This window comes from Urocitellus parryii, chromosome 9 (assembly GCF_045843805.1).
Source record: "Urocitellus parryii isolate mUroPar1 chromosome 9, mUroPar1.hap1, whole genome shotgun sequence".
Lineage (NCBI taxonomy): Eukaryota > Metazoa > Chordata > Mammalia > Rodentia > Sciuridae > Urocitellus > Urocitellus parryii.
The window spans coordinates 33,289,517-33,314,997 of NC_135539.1; the positions used below are offsets into that span (position 1 = coordinate 33,289,517).

The window sequence follows — 25,481 nt, forward strand, 5'->3', positions numbered from 1 at the left end:
TTACTCTGATTTGATCATTATACAATGTATACATGTAGCAAAACATTATATTCCATTCCACAAACACGCACAGTTATTATGTACCAATTAAGTTTGGAATTTTTTTGTTGTCGTTTTATTTTGTTATGTGAGCTCAGTGGTAGTACACTTGCTTAGCACGGGGGAAGCCCTGGGTTCAATCTCAGCACAGTAAAATAAATAAATACAATGGAGACATGCACGCGCGCACACACACACACACACACACACACACATGCAACAGAACAGACTTACAAAGGATTTCTTAGGAGAAACATCTACTTAAGCTCCATTTGAAGACCCAGCTTTTGAAAAGAAGATTTTGATAAAGTTTGACCCGAATTACATGGGTTCATATCCCAGAACATCACCAGATCTTTCCTCATTTACTCTTGGGCAATATTTGATTTTGCTGCTCATGCTAATATTTGTAGTAATAAGAATCCGCTTCATGCTTGTTGAAAATCTTGGTTCTGAGGATGAAATTCCTTGACTCAAAACGAAACGCTCTTCTCTAACCTTCTGCTGTGGTGCTGTGGTTTTCTCTTTGGGATCTTTGTCCCTTCTGACTTGCCTTCCTCTGGTGACATCTACAGGCAGCTGCAAAATTCATGCCCAGAAACAAGGAAGGACTCAGGAGGCTGAAGCAGTCAGGATTCCACTGGAAATAAATCTCCTGCTGCACACACACACACACACACACACACACACACACACTTTTTAAAAAGAAATTTTATACCCCTTTACTACTAAAAACCTTAATATTTTATAGGTTTTACTCAAAATTCTCCTTCTAGGAACTAAATTTTTTTTTAAAAAAATTATGGAAACATCCTCTACTTATGACAATGATGAATTAACCCTCCTGCCTTCAACACCTATAAAACAGAGCCGCACTATGAAACAGAAGTTTTTAGACACAGCAGCAGGTAGCCATGCGGGATGATGATCCCTAACAGAGCTGAAACAAGGTAAGGCAAAGCTTTTGCAGCCTGCAGGGCAAAGAGGGTTAGGCCAGGCGGAACAGCCTCCCTGAGCTAAGTCCGGAAGGCAAACAGCTGGGATCTGCAGGGCAGGGTATCAGAGGGGACAGGGCACAGGAACTAGATCTGAGATTAACAAAGGTTCCCTCTTGAGTTTGCAGCTCATGCGTGTGAAGAAACCACCTGACGGCAGGGGAATGAATCCATGATAGAAGCAAGCAGAACAATTCCAGAGTCCACAGGGAGTGGCCATAGGTTGTGGTTCCCAGCAGATAGAGAAAAACACCTCACAATACCTGGGGCAGGAAGTCAAGAGCTCAAGAGAGTGGAGCAAAAGTGGCCCTAGGCTAAAGTTTGCTCTGGTTCTGCCCTGGGTTCAATCCCCAAAACCATAAAAAAAAAATAATAATAATATTTTTTTAAGTTGTGGTCGGGCACAATACCTTTATTTTATTTATTTCATTTTATGTGGTGCTAAGGATTGAACCCAGTGCCTCGCATATGCTAGGCGAGCACTCTACTGCTGAGCCCCAGCCCCTCCAAAAAAAAATTTGTTAAAGAATATATGCATATATATGTGTATATACATGCATACATATGTATGTATATAATAGAAGAATATTCATCATCCAGCACCCAACAAAACAAAATTCACAATATCTATCATTGAAACAAAAATTACCAGGCATAGCCGGATGCGGTGTCTCTTGCCTGTAATCCCAGCAGCTGGGGAGGCTAAGGCAGGAGGACCACAAGTTCAAAAACCAGCCTCAGCAAACAGCGAGACACTAAACAACTCAGTGAGACCCTGTCTCTAATGAAAATACAAAAAATAGGGCTGGGGATATGGCTCAGTGGTAAAAGTGCCACTAAATTCAATCCCCAGTAACAAACAAACAAACAAAAAATACAAGGCATGCAAAAAAGCAAGAATTGTATCCCAGGAGGAGGAGAAAAATCATCAAGAGAAATGATACAGTTATCAAGGACATTAAAATAATTACTACAACTGCATTTGGAATATTTGAGATGGTGAAGGAAATATGAACATGTTAAGAAGCGTGAGGCAGGCCTGATAGCGCATGTCTGTAATCCCAGCGGCTTGGGAGGCTGAGGCAGGAGGATCGTAACAAGTTCAAAGCCAGCCTCAGCAAAAGCGAGGCGCTAAGCAACTCAGTGAGACTCTGCCTCTAAATAAAATACAAAATAGGGCTGGGACATGGCTCAGTGGTTGAGTGCCCCTGAGTTCAATCCCTGGTTTGAATAAATACAAAAAGAAAGAAGATGAGGTGTGAAAAAATTTTAAAAGACCTACATCGAACTCAGCCCCTTCTGAATCCATGGGATTTCACCTGGTTTTTTAATAGAGTCATCTGCACGATGGGATTCCTATGGGTTGTGTGATGCACACTCATTTTAGGTGTATCGTTCCTGTACCAGCAATGTTTGGTGAATTAATTATCCCATTAATTAATAATTTTTATTCTTAGTGCCAAGTACCTAAGAGGCATTCCATAAAAAATGTATTGGGTAAATGAACAGGAAAACTGACTTTCTAAGAAATTACATGAATTTCTTAAGATCAGATGGTTGGGGAAGTCAGAGGAGAGTGGAATTCCATGTCTCCTAATCTCCCATCCATTCAAGGTCATGTAGAAACTGGTATGTAAAGCCTTCCTAAGACTTTCCAACAATCTCCTGGATTTCACCCTGAAGTTGATCCCAGGTCTTTGAAATTTGGGGATGAAAACACCCTTCCTTGACATTTATCTTTTTGGATGGTTTTCCTGAGGGTCTGATTCTTAGGGGCATTTAACCCTCAGAACACTTGTCTGACAAAGAACAGGGAGATAAGAAAGGGGGGCCCTGGAGCAATCCAGACAGGCTCATTATGTGGGGGTCAGTTCCGATTCTCCTTAATTAACTCATTTGAGTCTCCTTTAAAGGTTGCTTCCAGCACATGTAAACTGAGCCAAAGATGCTCACATTTCTTGTTCATCAAAAAAATCAGCCTCCTACAGCGTTTTGATTCTGCTCTCCTATAGTATTTCATATGTGCCTGACTAGTTTGGGGCTCTCCCAGGATTTCTTGCCCTTGTTCAAAAATTGGTGCATTCATTAAAGACCACAAAGTTTGTTCAGATGGGGGAAACTCCAAGAAAGAACGCGTTTTAAGTAAAAACTGTTCAGGATCTTGACAGGAAGTCCTCAAATGCCACTGCCAACAGCAAACATGCATGGAACAGACGGGGTTGTAGTTGTCACTCTGACTTTAACAGGATGAGAGGAAGATGTGGCCCCGGAGAATTCCAGTTCTTAGGGAGGAAACTAGAGGGGAATGAATGGGTCGTGTGATGGTTGTATCTTTAACAATTTAAGACACGACCAACTTGTTTAAAGAATAAAAGGAGAATAAAGAGAATGAATTGGTCATCACTTGGGTCCCCCTTTTCTCATCGCCCCCCCCCTTTGGAAGACAATGCCAGTTCCTTCACACCCTCCCTCGGCATCGATCCATCTTTTTGATTTGAGACATTTGCGTTGTGTGTGGTGGCATCTGGTGGAGGACTCAATCTGCACTTGTTACAGGATGAATGACATTCAGCGTCTTTTTCATTTGTGCCTGGACCATCCCCAGGGAGAATGGAAGGTAGGATCGACTGAAGACCTATTAGGGAATTTAAAAGTGCCGATCTAGGAGAGAGAGGAGGGTGAGCAGGGAGATGTGCTCAAGGGAGTAAGTAGGAAGAGCTAGGATCCAGTATAGACACGGAGGAGGTGGCATGGGAGGGACTATGGCCGTTTCATCCCCTAGACAGGAAGGACAGTAGGAGGATACACATGCTGGTCGTGGGCAGATGTGGCTGGGGAGCTGGGGAAGGTTCTCTTCTGATTGCTTCTATTTTCTCAGTTAAGAAGGAGGAGGATTCAAGGTCATTTCTTGAGAAGGAAGAAGTGTTAGGATGTGAAGAGAGAAGACAGGCATTGGGAATGAGAGAGAGAGAGAGAGAGAGAGAGAGAGAGAGAGAGAGAGAGATTAGGGGTGTGAAGTCTGATGTTCTGGCAGGAACTCTGGCCTGCTTGAGACATTTCAGACTTGCAAAATTATAACCAGCAGTGGCTGTAGTTTGACACCCTCGGATATGGGATTCCCATTAACCAAATTTGGTGTCATCATGACCCAGTCACCCGATCCAGCCACCTTGAGCCTCTTTGTAAGCGCTTAAGGTGTTTTTTGGCCGTTGTCAGCACAGCGCAGCAGTATGATTCTCAAGTGTCTGAATTATTCATAGGTCTGACCTATTCTAACGAGAACTTTGCCCAAAAGGCTAAATTATTAAGCACCCGGTGAGATCTAGGAGGATGCTGTCTAGAAAACCGAGACACAGTGAAATTTCCTGCTGAAAATTTTGGCTTCTTAAAGGAGTTGAACCTTTCTGACAGTTCACAATTGCTTCCAAAATGAGAGTCGTCGACGCCCAGAGGCATTAAAATCACGGCACAGGGAGGAGAAAAGAGACCCTGACTAATAAGTCAAAGAGAAACCAGCCACTCAACGAGAAGCCACTGCTGTTTTAAAATATCATTAAAGGCAGTTCCTGGTGGCAACACGTTGCCTTTCCTTGTGAGGATGAGGCAACTTTTAAAAATAAACATTGATGACCTCCAGCAATGGGAGAACTACAGCACATTGGACAGTGACCTAAAAGCCCAAACAGCTGTTAAGCACTTGGGTGACAATACCTGGTGCTGTTATTTATTTATTTTATTTTATTTTTTAAAGAGAGAGTGAGAGACAGAGAGAGAGAGAGAATTTTTTAATATTTATTTTTTAGTTTTCGGCGGACACAACATCTTTGTTTGTATGTGGTGCTGAGAATCAAACCCGGGCCGCACGCATGCCAGGTGAGCGCGCTACCACTTGAGCCACATCCCCAGCCCCTATTTTAATTTTTTTTACCCTGTGCTTTTCTGAGTTGGACCATCCACTAAAGTAATTGGATCAAGACAATACTGAAATCCTTTGTCCCTTTCTTCATTTTTGGAAAACAGTAACAACATACACATCAAGGGCTGGGGATGTGGCTCAGTGGTAGAGCGCTTGCCTGGCGCGTGCATGTGAGGCACTGGGTCTGATCCTCAGCACTGCGTAAAAAAATAAATTAATTAAATAAAGGTATTGTGTCCATCTACAACTAAAACCAATATTAAAAAAAAAGAATATATACTTCGAGGGCTAGAGCAAAGACACAGTTACTAAAGATCCAGTTGTCTATTTTTTGTTCTTCATTTGGATAAAAATTTCATTACTTCAGTCTCATAATAGTAGGGTGGTTGAAATACTATCTATGAAAAATGTAGATATTTGTTCAAAATTCTAGGGCTAAAATTTCCTATAAAAGTAATGGTAGACTTGCCTGATTTGCTTTAAAAAATCTCCTTTTTTTTTTGTACGGGGGGGGGGGGCGGGGTGGTCTTCTACCCCTAAGTTACATCCCCAACCCTTTTTGTCTTTTATTTTGAAACAGGGTCTCACCAAGTTGCCGGGCTGGCCTCGAACTTGCAATGTGCCTACCTCTGCCTCCAGAGTAGCTGGGATTACAGGTGTGCGCCACCTCACCCACCTGCATTCAAGAATTACTGAAGATGTAGGGTGTTAGTCAAAGAACACACTGTGTACATACTAAAGCATTGCGGGCGAAATGACATTCAGTCTAGGATTTGCTTTATTATCCAGTAAAGAAAAGGCAGGGGTTGGAGATAAATGAAGCCTAGCTAGAAAATGTTTATGGATGATGAGTGCATAGTAGTTAGTCGTGTACGTGTTCAGAAATTTACAAAAATAAAAGTATAAGAACACATCATTAGTTCCTCTTCTAAACTGAATTTACAGCTGTGTGTAGTTCAGTGGTAGAGCACTTGCTTAACATGCATGTGGCCCTGGGTTTGATCCCCAGCACCAAACACACTCTCTCTCTCTCTCTCTCTCTCTCTCTCTCTCTCACTCTCTCTCTCTCTCTCTCTCACACACACACACACACACACACACACGCACGCACCCCCAAATTAAAAAAAACTGAATCTAGAGATAAGCATGTGATACTCTCTAAACTAAAACCAACTTTTCAGAAATGTCCTGTTTCTCTGTTTTGTTTTGTTTCTGACAAACAAACACCAGGGTCAAGACAAAAATCAAATCAGCCTCCACAATTAGCAGATCAAAACGACCACCGAATATCTTTACCATACAGTCTCCTCCTCAAGGTCTCTAACATTCCCTCATTGATTTGTTGGACACCGAGTGCCAAGCGCTCTTTTCCTACGGGTGGGAAACAAGATGAACAAAGACCCTTCCTTCATGGAGCACAATGGCTGGTTGGGGAGAAAAACATTTAATCAAAAATATATAAATAAATATCACCAGTGTTATGAAGGAGAAGAGAGTGGGATGATAGAAATAACAGCTGGGGTACAGGAATGGCTTCATTGAGGAGATCTGAAAGACATGGAGGGAATTCTCCAGGCAAAAGTGTCGAAGTAGGAGACTGTTGGAGGGTGGTGGACGGTAGGGAAGTTGTCCAGAGAGATGGCACAACATGTACGAAGACCCTAGAGTACATCTTATCCTAAATACAATAGGAGACTGTATCCATTTTTTTAATGCTGTTTTAGACTTAGTACCTTTGGAACTAAGTAGCTTTGACAACACCATCTTATTCTCTAACAATTTTGTGGGTCCACAAGTTGGGCTGGGCTCAGCTGGGAAGGCACATGCATGCTCCACGTGTCAGCTGAGCTCACTCATAGATCGGGGGCCCAGCCAGGACTACTAGAATGCCCAGGGCCTCGTCCGTCATTGGTCTCTCATTCTCTCATTACAGAGGCTAAGCTGGGCCTGTACAGCTGAATAATCTCAGGATACCAAGGATGAGGAAGAAATAGGAGGAACTCAACAGAACTCTGCAGCAGCCCTGCCCTGGGAGTGCATCAGTATCATCTGTGGGGGCAAAACTCCAGTGGACAGTACTTCCCATTCCCTACCACCTTGTACTGATGAGAAGGGAAGCTGGGAGTTATTTCAAGCAGCTTCAGTTTTAGGCCACCCCAGCTGGCAGCCCGGTGAGCACAAAAGAAGAACGAGTTAACAACCCCCAGCCCTTGCTGTCTCAGCACTAGCCCAAGAAGAAGTGGAAAGAAGGCAAAGGCCATCCATTCTTTTTTTTTTTTTAATTCCAGGGATTAAACTTAGGGTCACTTGACCACTGAATCACATCCCCAGCTCTATTTTATATTTTATTTAGAGCCAGGGTCTCACTGAATTGCTTAGCACCTCACTTTTGCTGAGGCTGGCTTTGAACTTGCCATCCTCCTGCCTCAGCCTCCCAAGCCACTGGGATTACAGTACTACTATACCCAGGGAGGCCATCCATTCTTGTCAACTATTTAGATCCTAAATGGGGACAACTCTCATTTTTTCATTAAGAATTTTTTTCCCTCTTCTTCTTTTTTTTTTTTTTTCTGTGCTAACTGGTTGGTGGATACATATACATACCTGTTTCTTTTTTCACATTTTAACATTTTTGTGAGTTATTTTTCTTGTCTTATCTTTTAAGGGTCAGGGGTTTGTTTATTTACTTTCTCATTTTGTTGTTGTTGTTGTTTCTCTTTCTGTCCCTTCTTCTCCCACCAATAGTCAAATACTCTTGTTCTCTCTCTGCCTCTCTCTCTCCCTTTACTTTGCTTTTTCCTATTTTTCTCCTTTATAACTATCATTTACTGTATCTCGTCTGCATTCTCTCTTTCACATTTTCAGTGAGTAAACTTTTTTCTCCCTTCCTCTCACATTTCCTTTTCTCTTAATGAACTGTATTTTTACCATCATTTAGAACCATTTTGTTTATATAACTTCTTCCCCCACCATTCACATTGTTGCAGCTATTAGTGCTGTAGATGATGTAGTTGACACCTGCTGTTTACTTTAATGTCAGATCTAGTTCATGGTTATTTCGTTGTTTTTGCTATTGGCAGTTGCTGACCCCACCATTCCTATTTAGGGGTAATCAGTGTTGTAGATGTCATAGTAGGCACTAGGTATCAATTTTAATGCTGCATATCACTTGATTTGGTGGTGCTATTGCTTGTTTTTCTCTTTGCTGTGAACTTCTGGGAACCTACAGGGATATTACAGATTCGTCAACTAAAAACAGCTATGGGTGTGGCTAGGTTTGTGCCTCAATGGTAGAGCGCTTGCCTAGCATATGTGAGGCACTGGGTTTGAGCCTCAGCACCAAATAACGGTAAATAAATAAAGGTATTGTCCATCTAAAACTAAAAATTAAAAAAAAAAAACAGCTATGGATGGGCCCTCAGGTCCCACTCATGAACATCCACTCCTATAGCCAAAACAGAGAATTAACACAAAGGCTGTGGATACCATGCCTAAAAAGAGGTCTCAATCTAAATTACTCTAGGAAACTTTGTCAAGAAAAGACCGTGCCCTAAAAAGACTCACTCATAAGAGTGGAAGAGAGGGGCTGGGGATGTGGCTCAAGCAGTAACGCACTCGCCTGGCATGCACAGGGTGCTGGGTTCGATCCTCACCACCACATAAAAATAAAATAAAGATGTTGTGTCCACCAAAAACTGAAAAATAAATATTTAAAAATTTTCTCTTTCTCCTCTCTCTCTCTCTCTCTCTCTCTCTCTCTCTCTCTCTCTCTCTCTCTCCTCTCTCTCTCTTTAAAAAAAATTGTGGAAGAGAAATTTATTCTAACAGATGCATAAAACTCAATGCAGGATTAAAAGCAATGTGAAAAAATAAGGTAATACAATATCTCCTAAAGCTCACAATTCATCGGTAACTGACCCCAAAGATATTGAAGTGGATGAACTATCATATAAAGACTCATAAGAATGATTATAAAAATGATCAATAAATTTCAAGAGAACACAGAAAATTACTGAATGAATTAATGAAGTTACTACAGGACATGAACAAAAAATTCAATAAGGATATAGAGATATCTAAAAACAGAAATCTTGGAAATGAAAGACACAATAAATCAAATAAAATATTAAGTGAAAAGTCTCTCTAATAGAGTAGATCCTGCTGAAGACAGTATTTCAGAGCTGGAAGATAAAGTGGCCTACCTTGAATATTCAGACAGTATTAAAGAAAAGAAAATAAGTAACTATGACCAGAATATACAAAAACTTTGATATTAAATCTTGATATTAAATCAGAGACACGGCATCTGATAGAAGAAAAAGTTGGTTATGATCTACATACTGTGGGAGCAGGCTCCAAATTCCTCAATAGGACACCCATAGCGCAAGAGTTAACAACTAGAATCAACAAATGGGACTTACTCAAACTAAAAAGTTTTTTCTCAGCAAAAGAAACAATAAGAGAGATAAACAGGGAGCCTACATCCTGGGAACAAATCTTTACTCCACACACTTCAGATAGAGCCCTAATAACCAGAATATATAAAGAACTCAAAAAATTAGACAATAAGATAACAAGTAACCCAATCAATAAATGGGCAAAGGACCTGAACAGACACTTCTCAGAAGAGGACATACAATCAATCAATAAGTACATGAAAAAATGCTCACCATCGCTAGCAGTCAGAGAAATGCAAATCAAAACTACCCTAAGATACCATCTCACTCCAGTAAGATTGGCAGCCATTAGGAAGTCAAACAACAATAAGTGCTGGAGAGGATGTGGGGAAAAGGGCACTCTTGTTCATTGCTGGTGGGACTGCAAATTGGTGCAGCCAATTTGGAAAGCAGTATGGAGATTTCTTGGAAAGCTGGGAATGGAACCACCATTTGACCCAGCTATTCCCCTTCTCGGTCTATTCCCTAAAGACCTAATAAGAGCATGCTACAGGGACACTGCTACATCGATGTTCATAGCAGCACAATTCACGATAGCAAGATTGTGGAATCAGCCTAGATGCCCTTCAATAGATGAATGGATTAAAAAAATGTGGCATTTATACACAATGGAGTATTACTCTGCATTTAAAAATGACAAAATCATAGAATTTGGAGGGAAATGGATGGCATTAGAGCAGATTATGCTAAGTGAAGCTAGTCAATCTTTAAAAAACAAATACCAAATGACTCCTCTGATATAAGGGGAGGAAACAAGGACAGGGTAGGGACGAAGAGCTTGAGACGAAGATTTTCATTAACAGGGTTGAGAGGTGGGAGGGAAAGGAAACGAGAAGGGGAATCGCATGGAAATGGAAGGCGATCCTCAGGGTTATACAAAATGACATATAAGAGGAAAGGAGGGGTAAGACAAGATAATTCAAATGGAAGAAGTGATTTACAGTAGAAGGGGTAGAGAGAGAAAAGGGGAGGGGAGGGGAGGGGAGGGGGGATAGTAGAGAATAATATAGACAGCAGAATACATCAGACACTAGAAAGGCAATATGTCAATCAATGGAAGGGTAACTGATGTGATGCAGCAATCTGTATACGGGATAAAATTGGGAGTTCATAACTCATTTGAATCAAACTGTGAAATATGATGTATGAGGAACTATGTAATGTTTTGAACGACCAACAATAAAAAAAAAAAAACTCTGAAATAACAGTAAGAGACCAATTTTAAGAATTATTGGAATTGAAGAGGGTTGTTAAGAAGTAGCCTAATGGCACAGGTAACCTCTTCAGGGAAATAATAACAGAAAATTTTCCAAACTTTGAGAATGAGATGGACAGGAGGCATTCAGAACCCCAAGTAGACAAGATCAAAAAAGAACCTCACCATGACCTATTATTATTGAAATGCCTAACACAGAGAATAAAGATACAATTTTAAAGGCCTCAAGAGAAAAACATCAGATTGAATTTAGAGGCGAGCCAATCAGAATTGGTTCCACTTTTTCAGCACAAACTCTTTAAGAACCAGAAGGTATTAGAATGATGTGTTCCAAATGATGAGGGGGGGTCTGTCAACCAAGATTGCTATATCAAGCAAAGCTATCCTTCATCAAAGAAGAAATTTTAAAAAATCTTTCAAAATAAGCAGAAACTCAAAGAATTCATGACTACTATGGTGACACTACATAAAATATTTGAAGAAATATTCCACATAGAAGAAATCAAATTAATAAATCTCATTTGAAGAGTAGCTAAGAAACAAGAAACAGGACCAAATCAAACAATAGAAATAAATCAAAACCACAAGAATTAAAAAAAAAATCTATAGTAACATTGAAAGTAGTCTCAACTCTTCAATTAAGAGACACAGGCTTGCCAAATGTATTAAAAAACAAGACTGAATTGTATGTTATTTGCAAGAGACTAACCTTGCAGGCAAAGACAGTCACAGACTAAAAGTGAAAGGATGGAAATTTATATATCATGCAAATGGAGCCCTCAAACAAGCAGGAGTAGCTACTCTCATATCAAACAAAGTAGACTTCAAGCTAAAATTAATCAGAAAAGAAAAAGAAGGTCACTCCAGCGGCTGGGGCTGTAGCTCAGTGTTAGAGCACTTGCCTTGCATGTGTGAGGTACTGGGTTCAATCTGCAGCACCATATAAAAATAAATAAATAAAGATATTGTACCAACTATAACTAAAAAAAAAAAGTTTTTTAAGAAGAAGGTCACGTCACACTAGTGAAGGGAATGATCCAATAAGAAGATACAATGATGGGGCTGGGATGGTGATTCAGTGGTAGACAGCTCGCCTAGCATGTGTGAGGCACTGGGTTAAATTCTCATCACCACGTATAAATAAATAAAATATTGACAACTTTATATATATATATATATATATATATATATATATATATATAATATAATGATAGTAAATATTGATGTCTCAAATGGTACACCTAATTTCATAAAACAGACACTCTTGAATTAAAGACTCACATGGACCCCAATACAATAATACTGGGTGATTTCAACACACCTCTCTCACTAATCGATAAGTCATCCAGAATTAACTCAGTAAAGTCTCTTTGGCCCTGTAAAATAATATAAATCAAATAGACTTAACAGATATACATAGGCTATTTCATCTAACAATAGCCAAATACACTTTCTTCTCAATGACTCATGTTTAGGTTACAAAGCAACCTAAATACAAAAAAAAAAATACAATTATTTGCATCTGATCAGATAATTAGAAATCAACAAGACAAGAGAAGGAAATAGAAGACATAAAAACAGGAAAGGAAGAAGAAAAATGATCATTGTTTGCATATGATATTATCTTACACTTAGAAGATCCAAAAAGCACCACCAAAACTCTGCTAGAGTTGATAAACAAATTCAGCAAAGTAGCAGGCTACAAAATCGACATATAAGAATCAGGATTTTTCCTATACACCAATAATGAATCTGCTGAGAAAGAAATCGGTAAACAATCCCATTCACAATAGCCTCAAAAAAAAAAAAAAACTCCTAGGAATAAATCTAACCAAGGAGGTGAAAACTATAGAACATCGAAGAAAGAAATTGAACAAAATATAAGAAAATGGAAAGACTTGGCATGTTCATGGATAGGCAGAATTATTGTTTAAATGGCCATGCTATCAAAAGCGATGTACAGATTCAAAATACTCCCCATCAAAAGACCAATGACATTCTTCACGGAAGTAGGGAAAAAGTCTTAAAATTCATTTGGAAGAATAAAAGATCCAGAATAGTCAAAGCAATTCTGAGCCAAAAAAAAAAAAAAGAAAGAAAGAAAGAAATACTGACAGCATCACAATACCTGACTTCAAATTATACTACAGAGCTATCGTAACAAAAATTGCATGGTACTGGCCTAAAAACAGACACATTGACCCATGCTATGGAATAGAAGACACAGACAAAAACCCACCCAGAGATAGTTATCCGATCCTAGACAAAGGTGACAATACACATTGAAGGAAAGACAGCCTTCTTAACAAATGGTGCTGGAGAAACTGGTTATCTACATGTAGAAGAATGAGTCTTGATACTTATTTCTCACCCTGCACAAAAGTCAATTCAAAGTGGATCAAAATCCTAGGAATTAGACCAGAAATTTTGCAACTCCTGGAAAAAAATGTAAACACTCCAGCATATGGGCCCCTTTCTGTTTCTCTCTTTTGTTTCTGCATGGCCACCATGAGAGGAACAGATCACCCCTCCCATTTCCTCCCATCATGATGTACCATGTTGCCACAGGCCCAAAGTAAAAGTGATCATGGACTGAAACTAGGAAACAAAACTTACCTTTCTTCCTAAGGGGCTGATTATCTCAGATATTTTGTCACAGTGACATAAAGCTGACTAATGCTGTGCATGTGTATAAGTTGGGTATGTGCCTTGTTTATTCATTTGTTGACTCTGTTCTGATCTAGGCAAGTATCATCTCAGTGCATATACATGCCAGTCTAGATCCATGCTATGCTTACATCAGGCTTTCCTAATATTATTCTTATGGTAAACTATGGTAGACTGTCTTGCTCTTAGAAATTCTCCCTAAGAAAATTGGACCTACCAAAAAACAAATAATCAATAAATGGACTAAGGAACTGAACACACTTCACAAAGAAGAAATACAATTGATCAACAAAGATAAAAAAAAATGTTCATCATCTCTAGCAATTAGAGAAAGGCAAATCAAACTACTCTAAGATTTCATCTCACTCCAATGAGAATGGCAATTATCAAGAATACAAGGAATAATAAGTTTGGGCAATAATGTGGGGGAAAAGGTACACTCATACATTGCTGGTGGGGCTGCAAATTGAGGCAACCAATATGGAAAGCAGTATGGAGATTCCTCAGAAAATTTGGAATGGAACCACCCTTTGACCCAGCTATTACACTCCTTGGTTTATACCCAAAGGAATCTAGATACCCATTAATAGATGAATGGATAAAGAAACTATAGTATATATACATGATGGAATATTATTCATCCATAAAGAAGAATGAAAATTATGGCATTTGCAGGTAAATGGATGGAAATAGAGAATATCATGCTAAGTGAAATAATCCAATCCCCCAAAAAACAAAAGCTGAATGTTTTCTCTGATAAGAGGATGCTGATCCATAGGGGAGGCAAGGGGTAGGGAAGAATGAAGGAATTTTGGATTGTGCAGAGGGGAGTGACAGGAGGGGTCAGGCAGTGGGGATGGGAAGGACAGTAGAATGAGACAGACTGCCAGGTATTCTACTGTCATGTATAACTAATTAGAACAAATTAAAAAATAAAAAAGAAAAGAAAATTGGTCCAGCACACCCATGGTCCTGGATCTAGTGCAAATTATCAAGAACAGGTGGGAACATGCCCCACTCCCCACCCTCCCAACATGGTCTGCAATGATGCTCAGGATCACATTGTGACGTTCTCCCAGGTCAAGGGAAGGGAGAGGCTGGGTTATGTTGGACAGTTCTTTGTCCAGCGGCTTCAAGACAAACGTGTGCCTCTTTTAGCTGTCTAAGGAGAAGAAGGGGCTCTAGGGATCCAAGGACCTGAGTGTCTTTGGAATTTTTTAGCTGGTACCATGGAAAATGCCAAGGATGAGTTCTGGGTCTACCACTTAAGTAGCTATTTGACTTTCCAAAGTGTCTCTGTTTTTTTGTTGTTGTTGTTGTTGTTGTTTATTTGTTTGTTTGTTTGTTTTATTTTGGGTTTTTTTTTTTTTTGCTCTCTTTCCCTCCATCCTTTCATTTTTTTTTTTCTTTTTGTGTGGTGGCATGGTGCTGGGGATGAAACCCAGGGCCTCGTGCATGCCAGGCAAGTGCTCTACCACTGAGCTGCACCCCAAGTCACTGGAGTGTCACTTAACCTCTCTTTCCCATCATGGGGATGATGATATTTCACAGATTTATTACAATAAATGACTTAATGATGTGCTTTGGATAAACTGGGCAATATTATACTTGTATCTATAAACCACCAGCAGGGCTAGCTTTGTGGATGGGGGCCTGTACAGTCTCTAGGGCCCTGCACTTGGAAGGGGACCACACTTGCCTTACAGTTCCGTGGACATCAGATTGAAATTCTTAATAACTTGAACAAGGAGACTTACATTTTCATTTTTGCATTGGGCCCACAGATGATGTTGCTGATGGTAGGTATGAGCCTTATTTCATTGCCAGACCTGTAGTAGGTCATGAGGGATGTATTTGGTCCCAGGAGTGATAAAAACTCCAAACCCAGGACACATCAACTCTCCTATACATGGGCTGTATGCTTCCTTGGCTAGGAACTTAGTTGTAAACCATGCAAGGTACAAGGTGCCCGTCTCTTTCAGCCCTAAGATGTTTTACAGTCTCCATTAGAGTGTGGCCTAAGCCCCCATGAATAAACTTATTTAACCAATTATTGCTGAGTCTCTTTGGGTGAGGAAAGGAAATCCACCTCTAGAAAAGAGTCTCATCTATAAATAAAGACACTCTGGTAACTCTAGAATCCCCTTCTTCCCATATCACCACACAGAGACATCAGCTCAATGCTGAAATTCAGTTTTTTTTTTTGTTTTTTTTTTTTTTTTGCTTTTTTAACTTGTCAGTCAGAAGTCACTTTTCTGTGGTCTTTGCTATTTCATGGCTGACATTTAAGAATCTCAGCTTTTAATGTCATCAAATAGCTTGCTGTGGACTGTAAGACACTGGAGAATTTCCTTTGGTGTTTGGAATTTGTCAGCCACAAAAAGTCTCTCTTCCTGTTCTGATAACATTTTCAGGAAAACTGTTTCCATTGTTGATCGGTGTCAGGAAATTGCCCGACTTGGAATTCCATGCAAAGCCAGGCCTCTCTTAGAATGCATGGGGGATGTTTCCGCCATACTGGTCATAGTTTAAAGGAGACGTCAGGTGCCCATAAAGTCCACCTTAGAATCTCTTGTCTCCACTGCTGGATCCTCCGATGTTGTCCATTGCCAGGTTCTGGGGATTGAGGATGAACAACACATGCAAACCCTGCCTTCTGGAAACTTCCATTTGGGAGAGGAGAGGACAAGCAACCAAAAAGTACACAAGGGGGCAAACCAGATCATTCCAGATCACAGAAAGTGCCTAGGATGAAAAACAGAGTGTGCTGAGATTGGGATGGCCACAGGGAGGCCTGTCTTCAATAGGGCCAGAACAGTGGTGTCTTTCAAGCTGCTGGGTAACTTCCTTCCATCCCAAGGCCCAGCGCCCAGTGGTTCCATCAAGCATCTCCATTCACAGTCCTGCTATGAACACTAGAAGTCCCAGAGTCTAGTGGCTGGGTCCTGCCTCATGGGAACCCTCCAAAGCCCTCCAATCATTCAGCCAAGAGGACAAGGCTTGAGCCACCACCTGCACCCAGCACACCTCAAGGCCAAAGTCACAGGGCAAGACCCTTGTCCTTCTCCGCCCAACAACCACTCTTTGGAGGTAACAACCACTGTTTTTTAAGTCGACTTTCTATTAGAGTGAAACACCATAACAGGAAAGCATCTGATAAATCTCCCTAGAATAAAAATGCCCACATAACCAGCAGTTAGATCAAGAAATAAAACATTATCAGCACCCCAGGACCTCCCCGCTCTCAGGAATTACCCCCTCCTGGAGGGTACCTGCTCCTCTCTTTGAGCACCATACATATTTGCCTGGAATAGCTTCATTTGGAAAAGATCTTACTACAGGGCCAGGGAGGTAGCTCAGTGGTAGAGCACTTTACCACTGAGCTACGTCCCCAGCCCTTGTTATTTTTTTAATTTTTTAAAAAATATTTATTTTTTTTTTAGTTGTACACAATACCTTTATTTTGTTTATTTGTTTTTATGTGGTGCTGAGGATCGAACCCAGGGCTTCACACATGCTAGGAAAACGCTCTACCGCTGAGCCACAACCCCAGCCCCTATTTTTTTAATTTTTGAGGCAGGGTTTTGCTAAGTTGCCTGTCTGGCCTCATACTTGCTGCAATCCTCCTGCCTCGGTCTCCTGAGTCATTGGAATTATAGGCATACACCACCACGCCTAGCTATATCCACACTTGTAAAAGGGGAAGCTGAGGCTCAATGTCAGAGACTTGCTTAAGTTCACATCGTCCATAAATATGTTCACTGAGTGTCTGCAATGTGACAAGGGATGTTCCGCTGAGAAGCTGAAGACAAAAGTGGACAATGGCCAGACCCTCTGTAAAAACAGAACTCTGGCCCATTCTCTAGAGCAACCAGCCCTCCTCTAAGTTGGATTTGTCTCAAGCAAATAGTCTAGGAAGCCAAACACTCACCCTGTCCAATCGGCTCCCAGTAGCCAGGACGTGGTTAATAACTGCCAGCTTCCCTAATTTTTGTCCCCACTTCCAACTTAGAACCTACCAGAGAATGCCACTTGCGTTCGCCAGGACAATCTCCTAGGATGCCCCACTTCTAACGGATCACCTCCAACATGTTTATTCAGCCTCTTTTATCACTATTTTCTATCAAAGCAACCAGCAAGAACATCTAAAGTATCTTGTTCAACCCATATGCTATTTTCACTTAACTGGGCAAATTGTATTAGACATATTGTGTGTGTGTGAGTGTGTGTGTGTGTGTGTGTGTGTGTGTGTGTGTGTGTGTGGTACCAGGGATTGAACCCAGGAGTTCTTAGCCACTAAGCCACATCCCAACCCTTTTTCATATTTTATCTAAAGACAGGGTCTCACTGGGTTGCTTAAGGAGGGGCCTCGCTACATTGCTGAGGCTAGCCTCAAATTTGCAATCCTCCTGCCTCAGCCTTTCATTTTTTTTTTTACATTTTTATCTCTGTGGACAATTGTAAACACTTCCATGAGGAGTGTTTGGCCAGTTCCTATGACAACTTAATGTTAGGAAATTGAATTCAGATAACTTCTTTTGTTTTGGTTTTTGTTTAGATGTTGGGAATCAACCCCTGGCTGGGCCTCACACACTAGGCAAGGCCTCTACCACTGAGCTCCATTCCCCACCCAGACCCACACCTAATTCAAAACTCTCAAAATTTATTTTCAGATTTTTTTAAGGACTGGGCAGGTTGATGCTGATTTTTAATAGGGGTTTAAAGTTCTTTTTACTATTTTTATTCTCTGATCAAATAGTTACTGATCACCCCCTAAGGCCCCTCTCTAGTGTTCTGGAATTCTCTGCTTTTAAGCCACTTGGAAGTTTCTGATTGCAATATGGGATATATTTCTACACCTAAAAAGAAAACACCTCAAATCCAGACTTTAAAAAGAAAATCTGGCCAGTTGCTATGGTTCATGCCTATAATCTCAGTGACTTGGGAGGCTGAGGAAGGAGGATCACAAATTGAGGCCAGCCTCAGCAATTTAACAAGGCCCTGTCTCAAAATAAAATAAAAACAGGCAGGAGGTACGACTCGATGGTAGAACACCCCTGGGTTCAATCCCCAGTACAAAAAAAAAAAAAAGTCCCAAATGGATGAACCTTGGGGACATGAAGCTAGCTGAAATAAGCCAGTCACAAAAGAAAAACATCACATGATTCCACCTAGATGAGAGACCGAGATTAGTCAAACTCTTAGAAACAGAAAGTAGAATAGAGTTTGCCAGGGGGAGGGGAAGAATGTAGAGTCTCAGTTTTGTAAAATGAAAGTTTTAGTGATCTATTGAGCAATAATTTGTACATGGTTAACACTATTGTAGTGTGTGTACAATTCAAAATGGTTAAGATGGGCTGGGCATGGTGGCACACTCCTGGAAACCCAGTACTCAGGAGACTGAGGCAGGAGGATCACAAGTTCAAGGCCAGCCTGGGCAACTTAGGAAGGCCCTGTCTCTAAATAAAAAATTAAAAAGGACAAGGGATGTATTTCAGTGGTTAAGCACCCCTGGGTTGCATTGCCAGTCTCCCCACCTCCAGAAAAAAAAAAGAGAGAGGGCCAGAGTTGTAGCTCAGTGGTAGAGCGCTTGCCTAGCATACGTGATGCACTGGGTGATGCACTGGGTTCGATCCCCGGCACCACATGAAAAAAATAAAAATAAATAAATAAAGGCATTGTGTCCATCTACAAATATATCAGGGAGACCCTGTCCCTAAATAAAATACAAAATAGGGCTGGAGGTGTGGCTCAGTGGTGGAGGGGCCCCTGAGCTCAATCCCTGGTACCACCCCAAAAACAAACAAACAACTTGAGATCTCAAATCATAATATTGTTATCTACAAATATGAGTTTGGTTTGCTTTCCTTTGTTTTGTCTTTTGATCCTGTGCAGATTTCGCTGGGAAATGTCAAAGTCAAGACTTGTAGGAAAGTCACCTAACCAGCACGTCTCCTTTGCTGGACAAGCCCCGTGTGTCCATTTGATGACACTGACTCTGAGTCTGTCCACCCTGGGTGGAGGTCAGCCTCCCACATCCACAGTTTCAGAAGCTAAAAATGGACCTGCCTCAAACGGCAGCCACTAAGATCTGGGGGACCTTTTCGGCTTACAGAGCACCCCAATGTATGCTTATCTCATTTCAGCACTGGCCCCTCCTTACCAGGCCTCCAGTATCTGCTCCACGTTTTGCCAAGCAGGTTTGTTCGCAGAATCGAAACCTTAGTTAAGTTTTGTTGAGTTTTTTTTTTTTTTTTTAAACAGGCTGTTCCCAACCACATTCACTTGAGATATAAATAGAAGAAAAAAAAGGAGGTTTAATTAGTAAAGTAAGACATTTGAGCTACATCTATTTGATCCTTAAGAAGGAAATCTAAGAGGTTGTAACTATCACTTTTTCAATCCTATATAAGGTAGGTCAGTAAGGTAGCAAAAGCACATCTATGTTTTGCTCCTTGAACTTTTTCTCCCCTGATTCTTCTTAGGGGAAAATCTAAAACGGTGAGTAGCTATGGACCTACCAGACCCCAAGCTCTTCTTCCCTTCATGCATTCATATTAGGTTTATGCATGCTGTGCTCAGATTTTTCTCTTCCCATGACTTGGCACTTGGAAGGATTTTGATCCCTAGTAGACGGGCTTTTCATCCATCTAGTTCCCATCCTTGAGGAGAGATAGCATGTCTTCCCCAGAAGATCTGCAAGCAACTCAGGCTGTATCGGGGCCCATGTGGAATTTGCAACAATGCAATTCTCTGGCTGATGTATGAAAATGCTATTGCATTTGCAATGTGGTTTATTTTTGAATGATTTGCAGCCACCTGTGTAAATGATTATGTAAATACAATTTTATAAGAAAACTGAATCAAATAGTTCTTTAGGTCGTATATTTTTATTTCATCTTTGGAGTGTATTCAGGAGATGGTGCTGAGATAAAGGGGGCTGGGATCTTTCCCATATCTGGTTTTTGTTTGGATATTCTTTCCCATCACCCTTATCGCATTTTAAAAATTCCAGACAGGGGCTGAGGATGTAGCTCAGGGGTGCAGCACTTGCCTAGCATGTGCAAAGCCCAGAGTTCAATCCCCAGCCCTGCAAAATAATTTTAAGAGGAGAATAAAATTTCTAGACAAATATACAGCTTCAGTGAGCCCAGGAGGGTACCTACCCTTCACCTGGATGTGCCTGTTCATCCTTGCTATTGATCGCATCTCCTTCATTCCGTGTGACTAGGTGGAAAATGAGCATCACAGATGTGCTTAGTGCTGATGACATCGCTGCTGCCCTGCAGGAATGCCAAGGTAAGGGTGTGTACGGCAGGTGCGGGCTGTCCCCCCATAGTCCCACCTCCAGCCAAGCAACAAAAATCAAAATGTGACCTTTGCTGGAAGACTCATGGAATCAGAGAATAAAAATGCTATACATTAGATATAGGAATCTGGGATCTAAGCCTGTGATGGCACTTCCATAAGATGAAAGAATCATGAAAGGGGCCTTGGAGGTGGAGGCAGGGGTCAGTGGATGCGATTCAGCCTGTTTGCATTTCAGTGATGTTGGGGGCTTGGAAATACAATCCTTTGAGTGGGAGGGAGTTCGGGGGCAGGCACAGAGCAGAGATGGGATGAAATCAAGAGGAAAGATCTGGAGCTGGGGTCTAGGTGGTAAAGTGCTTTCAGAGCATGCATGAGGCCCTGGCTTCAATCAAAAACAAATAACCCTGTAATCCCAGTCACTAGGAAGGCTAATGCAGGAGGATCTCAAGTTCAAAGCCAGCCTCAGCAACTTAGCAAGGCTCTAAGCAATTTAGTGAGACCCTGAACCACCAGGCTTGGAGAATCCTTGTGGATCAGCACCTTGGCCCAGATACGGAATGGAATCCAATGAGCATCAGAATAACCCATTTTCTGTTCTTTAGACCCAGATACTTTTGAACCCCAAAAATTCTTCCAGACATCAGGCCTCTCCAAGATGTCAGCCAGTCAGGTGAAGGATGTTTTCCGATTCATAGACAATGATCAGAGTGGATATCTGGATGAAGAAGAGCTTAAGTAAGCTGTGTCCTGAGTACCCCCAGGATTGCTAGGTGGGGCTGGTGTGCAGGGGGCCCAGTTTGCTTGGTATTTCTGAATGGCCAGGCTTGGCATTGGGCATCCATTTGACTGAGACTCATCAAAGCCAAGTCAGAGGGCCGCACTTCTATGCATGCAAAGCAGTAAACTTAGGCACTGAAAACCATAGCTGCAAAGATTTCTTAGTCTAAGAGATTTCCTTTGCAAATGGAATTGACAGAACTCTTAAAAATAAAATATCTACCATTGATTTGCTTGGATCCACGAAGCGTCCCTTTGGTTCAGGGATATTATGAAAGTACTTTTTAAAACCTGTGTTTTCAGCATATTAGTCCTTTGCTTTCTAAGACCTTGACTGATCATTGCAATTACTAGAAACAAAAGGTTGGTTTAAAGAAAAGAAAGGTCTGGGTGTGGTGGTGCACACCTATAATCCCAACCTCAGGAGGCTGAAGCAGGAGGATTGCCAGCCTCAGTAACTTAGTGAACTGCTGTTTCAATCCCCAGTACAGGGGTAGGGGGAAGAGAAGAAAAGAAAGAATGGAAGGGAGGGAGGGAGGAAGGCAAGAGAGAGAGACACACAGAGCAAGAGAAAGGGAAGAAGGAAGGGTGAAAGGAAAGAGGGAAAGAGAGACACAGGTTCTTTTAGAAAATTCCCACCAATCTTTATTATCCTATAGGTTTTTCCTCCAGAAGTTTGAGAGTGGTGCTAGAGAACTGACCGAGTCAGAAACCAAGTCCTTGATGGCCGCTGCAGATAATGATGGAGATGGAAAAATTGGGGCTGATGGTACGTCCACATCCGTGCGTAGCATGAACATGTTAGCTTGGGGAGTATCCGCAGGGGCTTGGCCGCTGACATCAAAGAGATGGAGGCTTTGAATCCCCCTTACTTAACCTTGCTAAACCTCAACCTTCTCATCTGTAAAATGGGGACTAAAAAGCAAGGCTGCCAATGTTGTGTGTAAAAATTCTGCCATTACTGGAGATGTTGCTCAGAGGGTCCTGGGTTCATTCCTCAGCACCAGACAGAAACACACACACACACACACACACACACACACACACACACACACACACACAAATTCTGGCTTAAAGCCCAGGATGTATCATAGAAGCTGATCCCTCTGATTATTATTGATGAATTAGGAGGAAAAAAAATTGGTTGGTAATGGTGGTGCACACCTGTAATCCCAGCTACTCGGAAGGCTGCAGCAAGAGGACCACAAGTTTGAGGCCAGCCTGGGCAATTTAGTGAGATCTTGCCTTTAAAAAATGAAAACAAACAAACAAATAAAACACTGGATTGTAGCTTAGTGGTAGGGTGCCCCTTGGCTCAATCCTCAGTATGGCAAAACAAAAACAAATGCAAAAAAATGAAAGAAAGAAAATATTCTTGGGGCTGAGGATGGAGAGGTGACTCGGTGGATCAGTGCCTGTCCGGTGCACATGAGGCCCCAAATTCCATCCCAGCACTGCCAAAGAAAAGAAAAAAATTCCTTTACCCCAGTAGGGGACTAGTGAGCTGCCTGGCCAGTTATTTTCAGCATGCACTAATGCACTTCAAAAATCATGCAAGGATATGAGCCCCTCTGGATAAAGGAAGGATGGGCATTCTCAGGATTGTGTCATATCAAAGAATCTACTGGCTTGCACTGAAAATCCTCTAAGATTTCAAGGGTTTAAACAAAGACATTTTAGTGGACATTAGACCCCCAAGTGCACAATATTAAACAGAGGACAAATAAGTCAGCCACCAATTATGGAGCTTTCTACGTGCAGCTCCCTAGATTCAAATGTCATCATAGTCATATGGCTGAAGATTATGATTTTTAGGGACTTTGTGCCTGACAAGTCAGGAGAGCCTATAGAGGTCCTGCTAATAGTGACACTAATTTGAAATTTAAATTTGCTACCTTAGATCCATATTTTTTCCCTTTTTTGGGGATTAAACTCAGGGCTTGGCACATGCTAGGTAAACGCTCTGCCGCTGAGCTACATCCCCAGCCCTTAAATTCTTATTTTTATTGTTATTTTTTGGTGTCAGGAGCATTTAGCCACTGATCTACATCCCCAGCCCCTCTCCCTTTTTTAAAAAATATGTATTTTATTTGAGGCTGGGGATGTGGCTCAAGCTGTAGCACGCTTGCCTGGCATGTGTGCAGCCCGGGTTCAATCCTCAGCACCATATACAAACAAAGATGTTGTGGCTGCCAAAAACTAAAAATATTAAATTCTCTCTCTCTCTCTCTCTCTCTCTAAAAAAAAAAAAAAAAAAAAAAAAAAAAAAAAAAAAAAAAATTCTTTCTATGTTCTCAACTTCCTTTCCTTTAAAAAAAAAAAGTATTTTATCTAAAGACAGAGTCTTTCTGAATTGTTTAGGGCCTTGCTAAATTTCTGAGGCCGGCTTTGAACGCGTGATCCTCCTGTCTCAGCCTTCTGACCCACTGGGATTACAGGCGTGTGCCACCACACCCAGCTATATTCTTATTTTTTAAATCTGTATAAAACGATATCACTATAGATTACTATTCAGGAGTTAATGCTGCTGTAGACAACTCAGAAATTTAGCTCAGACCTGGGAGGCTGATTTATTTACACATGAGCAAGAAAGATTTCCAGACAAAATTTACCAAAGTAACTCTCCCAGATTTCAATTTCAATCTGCAGCATCCACATCTTATTATTCTCATCATCTTTCTTGTAGTAATATAAACTCTGAGGGATGAAGTTAGCTCAGGTTGAATGTTACCTAAAAATGCAATATACTGCTACATTCTTTGTCTTAAATTGACCCAACACAGAGCTAAATGTTTGCAGATTGCAATAGATGATGATATTGAATGCCTTCCTTGTTGGAGGGAAAATATGGAGTTGGTGAGTTCTACTGAATAGAACTGCACTAAGTTCAGCTGTTGCCAAGCTGGAGATGTTTGTTGAATGAGATTACACAGAGGGGTGGGAGGCTGTAGACACCCTGGAGCTGTGGTTGTTGATGCCCACCGTTCTCTTCCCTCCAAGGGGATCATGCTTACCATCTGAGTATTGGCTTCAGTGTTCCCTCTTGGATCTATCACAGTGATAGTTCATCTGGAGAGTCCTGAGCTGTCTCCACTGACCTGTCGGCCTCTTATGTTCTAGAATTCCAGGAGATGGTGCATTCTTAAAGGCCCCAGTCTATGGAGAAAAAAAAAAAAGAAGAAGGAACACTCAGTTGGAAAACCTGCAAAGCCCTTGGAATGGGAAGCCCCACATCCTACCCTGAACTTATTTATCAAGTCCCCTTGAAATGCTTCTGCAATTTGCTCATTGTTTGAGTGAGGAAATAAGTCAGTCCATAGTTTTTTAGTGGTGAGTCTGTCCCACGATTTCTGTAAGGACTCCCTGCAGGCAATGCCTTTAAAATCACCCAATAAAGACAGTTCTTCATCAGTGGCTGACGTGTGGGTGTCTTTTTTTCTCAGCCAGGTAAAGGTACCAAATCAAGTGGGGACCAAGGGCTTATCTATAGATCTTGGGTCCCATCAGGTGCTGAGCAAGCCTTACTGGCATTGGGTAGGAGGAAACAGGAAAATCAGGTTTTAAAAAAAATAAATGGTGTGGTTGTGCAAGGATTCTGCTCTGATATTCATCTGATTCTGAAATTAATAATGAAGAGGTTTCAGCCAGCACAAAATCAATCTTACTGATGTGTTTTCTGATACTGGGTGTTACATTGCTCTAGGGAAGATTTAAGTAAAAGCAAACAGGATGAGACAGATCAACGTATGGAGACTTGCTATGGAGTCTCCATAAAGCCATGGAGACTTGTTATTTTTGTTTAACCCAAACAGACTCATTTTCAAGCTTAATTTTTTTTCTTAGAAAAAAAAAAGTGAACTCTTGGGCTGGAGATACAGCTCAGTGGTAGAACACTTAACCAGGATGCCTGAGGCCCTGAGTTCCATCTCAATAGAGCAAGAAAAGAAATAAAGATGTGCTCTCAGAGAGACTCACCTGCCCTCACCTCCCCCTTCTCCTTCTTGGCCACCATTTTCCTGGCTCTTAGGTGACACCACCTGAGCCGATTACACCTAGAATGGCCTTCCCATTCGAGGCCAGTCTCAAGGGTCCTGTTACAGGGC

The 25,481-nt window shown here is 41.3% G+C and overlaps 1 protein-coding gene across 1 annotated transcript; it reads left to right on the forward strand.

Moving 5' to 3' along the window:
- The first annotated feature begins 20,528 nt into the window (after positions 1 to 20,528).
- On the forward strand, positions 20,529 to 24,524 carry Ocm2 (oncomodulin 2). Its single transcript, XM_026404218.1, has 4 exons — positions 20,529 to 20,589; positions 21,204 to 21,336; positions 22,038 to 22,147; positions 24,499 to 24,524. Exons 1-4 carry the CDS (start codon positions 20,529 to 20,531, stop codon positions 24,522 to 24,524), a joined length of 330 nt encoding a protein of 109 aa, XP_026260003.1.
- The last annotated feature ends 957 nt before the right edge of the window (positions 24,525 to 25,481 follow it).

Excerpts from the sequence above, each read along its gene's own strand:
- Ocm2 (XM_026404218.1), top strand. The coding sequence starts at position 20,529 with ATGAGCATCACAGATGTGCTTAGTGCTGATGACATCGCTGCTGCCCTG. Across the intron at positions 20,590-21,203 it reads TGCCCTGCAGGAATGCCAAG|ACCCAGATACTTTTGAACCC; the intron begins GTAAGGGTGTGT and ends TCTGTTCTTTAG. Across the intron at positions 21,337-22,037 it reads CTGGATGAAGAAGAGCTTAA|GTTTTTCCTCCAGAAGTTTG; the intron begins GTAAGCTGTGTC and ends ATTATCCTATAG.